Source organism: Lycorma delicatula, chromosome 8 (assembly GCF_047948215.1).
Source record: "Lycorma delicatula isolate Av1 chromosome 8, ASM4794821v1, whole genome shotgun sequence".
Lineage (NCBI taxonomy): Eukaryota > Metazoa > Arthropoda > Insecta > Hemiptera > Fulgoridae > Lycorma > Lycorma delicatula.
The window spans coordinates 41234223-41246869 of NC_134462.1; the positions used below are offsets into that span (position 1 = coordinate 41234223).

Below are 12647 nucleotides of genomic sequence, written 5' to 3' on the forward strand. Positions count from 1 at the left end.
ACCAGTAACATTACAATATCTCACATTGTTAAGCAACAAACTTAAACAAATAACCTTCATTCCAAAAGAAGATGAGTAATAAACTAAAACTTTTGTCCCATTATACTAAAAAGTTGAAAAATAATTTACATCAAGATTAGGAAAGAAAGGAAATATAAAGAAATAGTAATCAGAAAAAAATAATAGTCTCTAGATGATTAATTCAAAAAAAGATATAAGTAAATGTGACCTATACAGAATACATTCTGCATAAAACCAATATAATACATTATGTATAGGCCATATTAGAGAAAAATTAAAAAAAAAAAAGATTATATTTAAATCATTTTTAATAAGATGTCTTAAAAAACATTTTTAACACCAACTCCATTAGCTGTGTGGTTATTATTTACTTGCTCTATTTTTATAAAGCCACCTTTTAAAGAATTTTTGGCAACTGAAAACTGTAAGGCCAGAATTACTATACACAAACTTTTTAAAAATAGTAAGGAGTTACTGAATTCTACTGGAAAGAATTCTGAAAACAACTAAATCAAGTAAATTTATACATTTCTTAAATATCATTTTTGTGAGAGACCAAAATTAAAAACCCCCCAAATCAAAAACATATTTCATAGCAACTATAATTTCTCTTTATCACAAAAAAAAAGCAGGACTGTAACTGGCGATCAACCTATTGTTGCCACCCTGAATAAATAAGACATCATGTTAAAAAATTTATTTTTATTTATTAAAAGGAAATTAATTGACACTCTTTCACCTATTTCTGGATATAATAACTATGAGGTATAAATGTATTTAAAGTATACTTTTGTTAAAAAAAAAAAGAAAAAAATTACATGTCTAAAATTGCCAGATAAATTTGCTCTTGACCACAACTTGTACAAACATGTAACAAATTTAAACTAAAAAGGCATAAGGTAACCAAAACAAGCACCTGCTAAAAAAAATCAAACTGTCCTACAGAAAGCAGGAGCAAGACAAAGTCCTAACTATATGGTCCTAACCATATTTTTCTTTAATTATTACATCGAAGTAGTAAAAAATTAAATAAAGAAAATTTTAATACTGGAATAGCAATCTAATACAACAAACAACTACATTAACATTTTCTATGATACTGTTCTTTTGTTCTAAACTACAAATAAGTTTCAAAATCGAATTAATGGTTTATAGCTGCAAATTAAAAATAAATAAGTAAAACAATGGCAAGACATTTCTATAAGGGTAACTAAATATTGTTTTGAAAGTTAACTTGAGTACTAGGATAGAAGTGTACCAGTTGTACGAGTAGCTGATTTTTTTTTTTTTAAGGACTAAAACAGTAAGGAAGATATCAAAAGCAAACTTACTTTCATGCAAAAAAATAGATTTATTATTGTCAAATATAAATATTGGAATCGAAAGAAATATTTCAGTCAAGCTTAGAAAAACCAAGAAAGTGAAAAAACAAAAGCTTGTGAAATAAAGTTTCAAAGAACAATGATAATAATTAATGTATATTAATAAATCTCAAAATGAAGATGTTTGAGGATAAACTGAAATAAAAATTTGTGACAAAATCTTTTATCATATTTCACATAAAGATTCTAAGTTCAAATCTTTGCCGAGCTTGACAATTGTTTTTCATAAAAGAATTCAGTTTATATTTCAAAAACGTAATGTAAATGTTTTTTACATGAGTTAAAGTGTACATTTACAGTACTGTATTTATGTGCATGTAGGACACATGAATGTATAAGCAGCACCCACTTTCTCAGATGATAATTTTAGCAAAAAATAATTTTCTTAGAATTTCATCGAGACCAAAACAGAGACGGTAGTATCAAGAAACTTGAGAACATTAAACATTCCTAAGATCTGCATTGTCCACATAATGGTAACCCTCCGCAAAAACACAAGGATTAATGCTGAAGAGCTTAAACTGCCTGCCAGGTAGCAGTGCTGCACAAGACAAAGGAGAAGAAGAGCACTCCTACCAGTACTGTGAATACTCTTTTAGTTGACTGTTCACCTACGAAGCAGTGAAACATGGACCACATAAGAACAAGTTGCAGTTGGAAATTTAAGTTGCAAGAGGTGCACTGTCTGCAAGAAAATGTAAACCAAGCAGCTGGGAGGAAGTTCAATGTTGCTGAGAAAAATATGTGAAGATGAACTGGAATGAAAGATGCTCTTGAAAAACATTCCAAAGTCAACAATCTTTTTGTGGGAAGAAGACGAAATACCTGAAAGTAGAAACCAATCTGCTGGAATATGTCAGAAAATATGGGCAGATGGATTTCCTGTGTCTGTGAAAATGTTACAGTTAAAAGATGTCAATTATCAAATGGCATGGGAATTCCTCAGTGAATTTAAAGCCAGTTATGACTGGGCAAAGCGCTTTGTGGCACGAAATGACCTTATGATTCAAAGACATGTTCTGAAGTCATAGAAGACACAACTACAGCAAGGGGGGCAACTGGGAATGCAAATTAAATCCTGTATTCTTCAACATGCCAGGTGAAACAACAATGAACAAGCTGGTGAAAAAACAGTGCACATGAGAACTTCAGGAACAGAAAAATAGCAATATACTGTAATGCTATGTATCACTGCTAACGAGCATGTACTCCCAGTTTACATAATTTTTAAATGTAATATTGTACTTAAGAAGATGCCAGGAATATTGGTAAGGTGCAAGAGAAAGGGTGAATAACTGAAGAATTATACATGAATTGGTTGAAGACAGCATCCAGGTGCACTGTTATGTCAAAGGTCCACCCACGCTAGTCTTAGACAGTTCATGAAGCCATTTAATAGAAAAGGTAAAGAAGTTGCAACAAGAGAAGTATGATGTGGTTGTGATACCAGAGTATCTGGTATCAGAGATACCAGAGTACTGGTATGTTACAACCACTATTCATTTCCATTAATAGGGCTTTTAAGGATCATTTGTGACATTTCTAATGTGACTGAAGATGCAGATTGATGGAACTGACTCTAACTGGATGTTTGAAGAAAGCTTTATTATCTCAATTCTGCGAGTAGATCATGGCTCCATGGAGTCATGGAAACTCATACCACACAAAATGGTCACCAAGAGTTTCAAAGTCATCTCCATTTCAAACTCGATGAGCAATACTGAAAACGACGCGCAAAATGGCAAGTATCATCTGAGAGCAAGAACTATATGAAAAAACTGATGAGTAGTTCTTCATGTTATCAGTGCAAAATGGAGTCAATTATTGTTTTCACAAGGTACATTTCAAAATGTTGTATTGTTTATTAATACATTTTTTTACGTGACCTGTAGACCTAATACTTTGAACCTAAGCCGCACGCTATTTTTCCGCAGTAATTTTGTGTTAAAAAACTTTTGTTAACACAAAATTGCTTCTTAAATATGATATCTCTAATAGGGCATCGTCATGTGGATGCTGAAGTAAAGAAATACAACAAAACATTTTAGATTAATTAATTTGGTATTAGAAGAAAACAACAGAGGTTAATTACAATGCGAAAAGACAAAATTGTAATACGTAAAGCAGAACTGAGGATATTCTACTTAGCTCAACTTCTACTTTGCAGCAAGTGTATTAAAAGTAGAAGTTAATTTATGGTCCAAAACAATAAAAACTTGTACAAAAACCTATAAGATGATGACAATGAATAAAAATAATTCTTATAACAGAAAGAAAAGTAAGATTAGAAACATTAAAAAATTTAATACTACAGATATAAAATTAATAAACAATATGTTTAATAAAGATCCTAATTCAAATACTTTGATAAAAAAACTATGTTATAAACATCAAAGTACGCTTCCTCATAACAAGCAAACTTACATAAAAATAATGTGTAATTTTTCTTTGTACATATTCACATGCATAGTTTGTATGCCAAAAAAAGGAAAGTTTTAAAGGCAATGTGAATAAAATGAAAGAAAACGAATAGAGTAAAACAATAAAATAATCTAAAACAAAATAAATGGTGCTTTGAAAAACAATCAATATTATCAACCACTGTGTACAAAACAACACTATTCAGGATAGTGCACGTCACAATTTTAAAGGATTTGATAATAATAAGCAAGAAAATCCAAGCAAAAAGTAAAATAAATTTTAAAAAAGTGGAAAAAGAAAGCAAATTTCAAGATCTGGAAGAACTACTTAATCACATGGTACAGAACTTATATTTCATAATGAAACTATGAAAAAACAACAGAAAAAAGTAAAAAGATATAACAAAAATACAAATACAAATCTGAATAATATAATTATAAAATCATTAGTAATCCTGGTGATCATAAAACAAAGTGTAATGGGGATTAAAATATAATATATAGAGTAACCTTCCATTTTTCTAACTACTACATAATATTTGGATTTTCATTTTTCCTAGTCATCTCTACCATATACTGTTGTCAATAAGATGTTTATATGTACACTAACTCTTGATAAGAGCTGAAAATGTCAATATTAAATAAATCGTGGAGGCAAATAACTAAAAATAAGTAAATAAGTTGTTATCTAAATATTATTTAATGAGGAAAGGATAGAGAGATAGAAAAATATTGCAATAACAATAACTGATGGATAATATGGAATGAAAAATTAATTAATAAACATGATATAGTTAAGGTACTTCTGTCTTAAAAATTAGAGTATTAGAGAACTCCCTAAGATGATTTCACAATTCCAGAACTGTCTTAGATAACAATATTATGAAAAATAAAATGTGTAAAAAAATATTAGCATCAAAATTATTAAGTAACATTAGTAGGTTCTCGATAACCTCTCTTTTTCTGTTTAGCCTTCAGAACCACCGTAAAGTATTACTTCAGAGGATGATATTTATGAATGTAAGTGAAGTGTAGTCTTGTACAGTCTCAGGTTGACCATTCCTGAGATGTGTGGTTAATTGAAACCCACTCATCAAAGAGCACCGGTATCCATGATCTAATATTCAAATCCATATAAAAGTAAATAACTGCCTTTACTAGAATTTGAACCTTAAAACTCTTGACTTCAAAATCAGCTGATTTGTGATGATGAGTAAACTAATAGACCAGTCCAGTGGGCTCCTCATAGATAAGCAAAGTTAAACAACATTCTTTGAATGGTTAACTAGCATACAAAATGGATAGTTTTTTGTATCTTAGTTTCATTTTTACATTTTTTTAAAATCATTTCAGAAGATATATAAATATTTTAAATAGCATCAACTGTTACAACCATTGCCCACAAAAACACATAATGAAACTGCACTCAGAAACTGATAGATGGCTTCAGTAATCAATAGGAAGATGTTTATTAGAAATGAATTTGGCCACTGACATTCAGTTTTCATTTTACGCCCTTAAATTTCTAGGAAATTAGTCTGGGTGTTTGTTTTCGTAATCATCAGGTGGTAACAATACAGTTTACAATCCAATATACTGGAACCCAATAATGATGGAGAAGTATAGAAAAATAAATATCTCTATCACTGGTTCATCGACAAATAGGGTGTTGTGGGAAAGCAGGGAACCCCGTCTGGAGACTAGAAGAAAAGTTGACATGAAAAATTAAGACTCTTTCAAAAATGACTACCATTCCCATGAATATTTTACCATTCCAGGCCAGGATTATCAAGGAATATGAAAAAAATAGTTTTCTGTTGTATGCATTGAGATGAATATAATGTTATACATCAGTAAGCCAAGCTCACCTAAAACTCACATAAAAAGGAGCTAATGCAGATGAAATTTTCACTTGGTTCATAACAGTGACCACCTGTGTAATGAACATCATTACATCCAAAAAAAGCAAGGAAAATGCAACTCTGGTGTTTCATGTACTTCACAGGGCTTTACATAATTTATAACAACATGAGAAACTAGAACAGTTAGGATAAAAGAGATTAATGGACAACTTTCTGATGTTATAACACTGTAATATGTACATAATTTCAACTCTGTAGAAAAAAGAATAGTAAAATTTAAACAATAGATTGTTGCTATATTTTACTACTGTATCACTCATAAGCCGTATCACTAAGCTGTATCACTACATAAAAAAGATTACATTACCCACAAAATAATATTTATTATTTTTCAAAGAAACTTTACGGTCATATTTTTCAAAAATACTTAATTTTTTGTTTTTAAATTGTTAAATTTTAATTTTAATTTAATTTTTTAATTTCTTCACATTATATTATAATAAATATATTCTGCTGCAATCTTGATTAATAAATTAACTACTGGAATAATTTTTTATCTTTTTGCCAAATCCTACAGATTTTACAAACATAATGACACCATAAAAATGTGTCATCTTTAAAATCTTGATGCAACACTGATCTATACAATTTAAATTCAAATCTTTTGCAATTTTTTTTGCTAATTCACCAAATAAACTTGAAACTTGTGCATGGGAATATGAAATGGAAATTTTGTAGAGCATGAAAAATGTTATGCCTGACTGGGATCCGAACCTAGGACCTGCAGATGAAAGCCTGATATACTACAACTCCGACATGGAGGTCGACCATATTAACTTATTATCTATTTCCTGAATCCCAGAACACAGATATGTAAAATCAGTTCAGTATGGTTCTATTACATAGAATAGATCTGCTAAAAGGGGATTTTTTTTTAATTTCTTAATGTGTACAAAAATATTGAATATTCTAAATCTGAAAAAAAATCATCTATAGAAAACTTATTTCTGTTGTTCCAAATGATTAAAATTTTCTACATGCTAATAATTTATTTCTAATTCAAATAAGAAAGAGACTCATTTGCTGAAAAGATTAGAAGGATTAGTTCAAACATAAAATATTATTTTTTATAACAGGATTGGTCAGAAAGGATCTAAAATACATACTGACTTGTTGGTATGTAATAAATAAACAAGTGATAAAATAATAAGTATATCACTGTTTAATTAAGTTGGATAGAAAAATTGAATAATATGTTTATATACAATGAAAAAGTAACTAAGTCTCATTTTTAAAATTTTGACATTTTATTAAAAAGACTATTAAATAATAATCATCAATTAAAAATAATAATATATAATATAAATAATAACAATAATTCTATACATAATGAAAAAATGCTACTAATATTAAAAACAAAAAACAAATGATTTTAAAATTATACAAAAAATGAAGTGCAGTACAATGAATGGTTAATAAAATTTTATCATGCAGGGTTACCAGTTTACAAGTTAGAGAGAGACAAAATGATGATGACTTCCAAACAGCATTACAGCCTTGGAGATGGATGATTTCTATGAATCCACCACTAGGAGATGCATAAGCTGAATACTATTAACTGATACAAGGGATATCAAATTACATAATCATCAAAATAATTATGTATAAATATAAAAATAAAAATAAAGGCTATATTCTTGTATACTAAAGTTCTGGACCAATAATTTTATACAAAATACACAATTATGCCTAATATTTGAATATACATGATACTACTAAGTACATTATAATTTAAAATTAATAATTTTAATCCGTAAATAATTTTCGTTAAGTTAATATTCTTCAAAAATTTTAAGGTGATTGTATTTTCTTACATGTGTAACAACTTTTTCAATGATTAGTATTTAATAAAATATTAAAAGAAAGTAAAACTGTTCTTCAAAACTGAATAAAAATATACACTCGAAAGAGTAAGATTAGCTGATTATCTCCTGAACCATCGGCATGGAGAAGAGATACAGGGATAAGGCAAGCATTTAATTTCAAATACTATATAAGAAGGATTAATTAATTAACATTATATTATGACTAACATCTAGCTTAACTGCAATTAACTTTTTGCATTCCTGAAAGTAATAATTAAAACAAGATTAGTTTAGCACAAATTTTGTGCTAAGTCTGATTGGATTAAGCAATGAAAAACTGACTCTCCATTAAATTTAGGAAATCTTAACAAATAAATTTTTTGTTATATCCAATCATTCCTACTCGTTTAATTCTACTATAAAATATGTTAAAATTTTTATTTGAGGAAATATTGCTGTAACTGTTCTCATTACTCCACCATTTAATAAAAATTTCACTCTATATATATTAAACAAAAGCTAAATTGAAATACAAATATGTTTCCCTTACATTTTACTAATAATTTTTTTAATATTCCAAAAAATTTGATGCAACCCATGTAAAATCATTTTCTACCATTTTGCTTATTCAGAAAACCTTCACAGAAATAATTCTACAAATTAACCTTAATGTTTATGTCCATATTCAAACAAGGTAAGTTCAGTGCTGAAGCAGCTATGTACATACCATTCAAGCACTAACTTAAGCAAATTTGATTGAAGCATATTTGAATATTCGAAAATGAGAAAAAATTCATCTATAGAAAAACAATTTTTTTGTTCTAAGAAATGGATAAAATTTTCTACATGTTAATAATTTAGTTCTAATTTAAATTAAAAAAAAATTCATTTGCCAAAAAGATTAAAAGGATCCTTTATGCATAAAGGAGATTCACATAAATAAATCTCCTTTATATGCTAATCTTGCTACAGATGCCAATACAGAAGAAGCACATTTTTATTTACATCTTGTTTAAGTTTTAAATGTTTAATAAAATAACTCACAGGGTAAAGTTATAGAATTTGCTACTGGTGTGTAACGATTTAAGGAAATGGGTAATCATAACATTTGTTGTATAAAAAGTTTTCATATATTTTGTAAATTGAAACTTCTTTCTCTACAATTTTTAATTAAAATAAATACAAAACAAATTTACATACAACAAATTTTTATAAGAAACTATTAAAATAAATTATAGAAAAAAATCATATTACAAAAATGTTTGTATTAAGCAATAAAAATTATCATTACCTAATTTGTAGCCCTCCAGGCCAATTTTTCTTATTCTATTACCAGTTCTGGAACTTAAGATTTGTTTTGCTGCTTCTTCAGGCATCAATTATTAATCTACATTAAATGCTACATAACTTTGCATTACATAAAAAAATTAAACATATAGGTACATTAAAATAGATTAACATTAATATGCAAAACATTATTAAAAATATAGTCAAATGAATAAAATAATTTTTAAAGGAAAAATGCATAATTTAGTTAGCATGGTTGGTGAACTCAGTTATGTTCAGTAAGAAATGGTTTAAGTAAATGATTTATGTTTATTTAACTGATGTGCTGTTCATTTACTAGTGAGTTTTTTAAATAATTTTATTCCTTTGACCAAAGATTTAATAATGATGCATATTTAATGGACAGTTTATTTTAATATATATTACATGTTGAGTTTTTTGTAAAACTTGAAGTGTTGTAGCACTTACAATAAATCAGTGCCTCAAGATGGAGCAAGACAAATACTCGGCAATGAAATTGATAACATATGGGATATGAGATAATAAAAAAGATACTAATACAATTTTTAATTTTATTTAACAATCTAGCAATTGTACAGAATGTTTTGTTTTTTACTATGAATTTACTTAAAAAAAATTATTCATTGCTCTCACATAATTGACATAAAAATGATCAAGAAAGTTTAATTTTGTTCTTTATTTCAAATATTCTATTGAAAAAGACTTATTACAAATTAAAATTATTTGTTTTTATTTAAGATAGTCGATTCAAAAAATTTAGAATATTGTTTCATTTAATAAATACTCATACAACATAAATACATCTCTATCAAAAAACTAAAATGGTTTTCTATAAATGATAATGATTATTGATAAGGAATAAGAACAATAATCATATTGAACAATGTAGCTCCATAAAATACCATTACTCTAGTGCAAATTTATATAAATGGGAGGTTAATGTGAAAAACCCCTATAGAAATGAAAACCAATTTAAAAAGTTTAAAAGATTTGTAAATATATTTTTAACCTGATAATGCAGTCTGTTATGTAGCTGAGACCACTTCCTTGGACAATTATTATATAATTTATAGTTACTATACAGAACGCTATATTACTGAACATTATGTAGAGTAACAGCCCCCTAAACTTCTTTTACTAGATAAAAACTGGTTATAATGAATGATTTCCAACATTAGTTAGATAACTTGAAATTAAGACAGTTGGTACAATGATCTACATGTCAATTATAATAAGTGGATTTGTAATCATAATACTTTTATAATATGAGTATAATTGTCAATCAAATATAAACCAGACTTTTGTTTTTAATATTTATTAGAATAAAAACAGAGAACATATCTACTGCATTTCTATATAGGGTCCTTGAAGTTCTATATATTGTTCCCAAGAAGTGGAGAGCTTGTTCTTGATCCCTTCTTAAAAACTTCACATTTCAACTAATTGAACTTTGTTGTCACTCTGGAAACAATATTCTTGTGCCTCCTTCAATAGCCCAAGCAAAAAGGTATTCCACTATGACAAATTTGGACTGTATGGAGTTGTAAGGTTTCCCAATAAATTTTGTCAACTTTTTCCATTTATTTTCTTTATTTTGTTCATTTTATCCACATTGTACGACGCCTGATGTTATCACGAAGGAAAATCACATTTCTGACTGATAATGATGTCTTTGTTCCTGTAGGCAACTTTCACTTTGTCAAAGAGCTGACAATAATACACAGCAATTCACAGTGCAATGTTCATGAAGGAATTCAACAAGCAATACCAGTTCCAGTCCCAAAAGACAGTTAAAAGACTTTCAGAGCCAACAGACATAGTTTTGCCTAAACAGAGCAAGTCTCTTCACTACTATGATCTCCATAATCACTGATTTCAACCCAGGAATGTAGTTGTGAAACCAAGCTCACAAAACCTGACTATCTGAAGCAAAACATTATTTCTCTTTCATCAAAACTGATTCAGGAGTCTTTAACAAATTTCCTGTTGAGTCTGATTCTGATTTTGAACCAAAAGTCTTGGAACTCATCTCACAGATTTTGTGAAACCCAAGACGATTTATTGTAATGGAATAGATACTTCGATGACTGAAACCCACTTCCAAAGCAATGTCATTAACAATGCCAATCATCTTCAATGAGATCATGGATCGATTGAATATTGCTATCTGTCATATTTGTCATTGAACACCCATTGTTACTCTCATTTTATACAGCTTCATGTCCTCCTTTAAATTTGCTGGTACAGTCATACTTGGATACTTAAAAAAATCAAATCCCCAATGTGTGTATGCAATCTAGTTAAAATTTTGTAGGGTTTGATACCCTCATTTGAGAAAACTCTATGATAATATATTGTACAACTGATATTGGAACCTCTTTCTCTGATATAATGCTACTAATAAGAAATACATATGTCATAATTGCTGGAACATCCATTCCTTTCCCATATTTCTACTTTTAATATCTCTTTGTACCACCCCAGTTATGTTCATATGCAAGCCAGGAAGATAAAAGTTTGATTTATATTTGAGTGACCCCTGTACAAAAAAAAGATGTGTAAGCAAGGTTTTTAGTAAATCCTTCAATTTTTAAGTCTGATGATTCATAAGACTTTTCATAATTTTTAACTGATATTTCAAAAGCCACTTTAATCATAGTTTGTAAAAATGGTAAGGGAGAATAATGTTCTGTTATTTAACAGATTAATCATTTTATGGGTTCACAATACTAATTATACTTCACAGAGTATTTTTTTAATGAAAAGTTTTATTGGAATATTTTTCAGAAAGAGTTCATATGAGAAGCTTGAGAATAGTTCAATTAGAAATGCTAGAAAGTGTAACAAAATAAAATAAGAGTGCTAAATAAAAATAATATAAAATTATAAAACAAAGAATAAGTAGATTAGTTTATAATATGTGCAGTAGGAAATTTTGTTTAAAGAAACTATAAATAGAAGAAATTAAAATATAAATAAAAAGGAAGATAAAACAATCAGGGACTAAAATAAATAAACTCATTTTTTTAATATGAAATTGGAAGGAATGTTATATTCAATGATATAGTTTAATTAAAATAATTACTAATACTAATGAAAAACTACTTCTCTTCTAGTTTCAGTAATTTTATTAAAATGTTTACTGGTGTTTACTAATAAATAAATAAATTATTAATTAATTTATCAATAATAATTTCCTAATCATACATGTAAAACATTTTATGTAACTCACAGTGGTAATCCTCACCTGCTTCCTTGACTTCTTCACCATTGGTTGGGGTTTTAGTTCTTCATCAGAGAAAGCCCTCGTTCTAGGATCAAAATCTCGACTTGATGATGCAAAAGACAAGGCTGTAATAAACAACAAATCAATCAAAGATCAGCTTGTTTAAGAAAACAATTCACAATAAAACTTAATGATTTTATAAATAACTTGTTTATAGATTCACAGTTATATTTATAAAGGAAACATGTTGCATCAACATTAACAAGAAAGTATTAATCAGAAATGTAAAGTTATAATCAGAACTAAGAATTGAGACTTGAAAAGTAAAGGAAGACAACACGATGCAGATTACAGCATTCAGCAATCTAAAGCTTATGTCTTAATGCCCATAAAAGAAAGCTACCTAATTTGTGTTCCTTCAATGATTAAGTTTAAACACTATCATGATATAATATTTTCTTAATTTTAATAATAAAACACTGAATTATGTTCTTATGTTAAGCTTAAAAAAACACTCCTTTTTATAATTAAAATTTTATTTTTAAACCAGTATTATATTTCAT

General features: G+C 28.0%; 1 protein-coding gene across 3 annotated transcripts in view; it reads right to left on the reverse strand.

Annotated features, from left to right (window-relative positions):
* Pdp1 (PAR bZIP family member Pdp1) overlaps window positions 1-12647 on the reverse strand; it is a 261102-nt gene that overhangs the window by 3919 nt on the left and 244536 nt on the right. For 2 of the 3 annotated variants that reach the window (XM_075373306.1, XM_075373305.1), the window contains exon 4: window positions 12091-12209. In XM_075373306.1, the coding sequence (XP_075229421.1) occupies window positions 12091-12209 (119 nt within the window). The remainder of the gene's footprint in view (window positions 1-12090; window positions 12210-12647) is intronic. The other variant, XM_075373307.1, reaches the window with a different exon arrangement.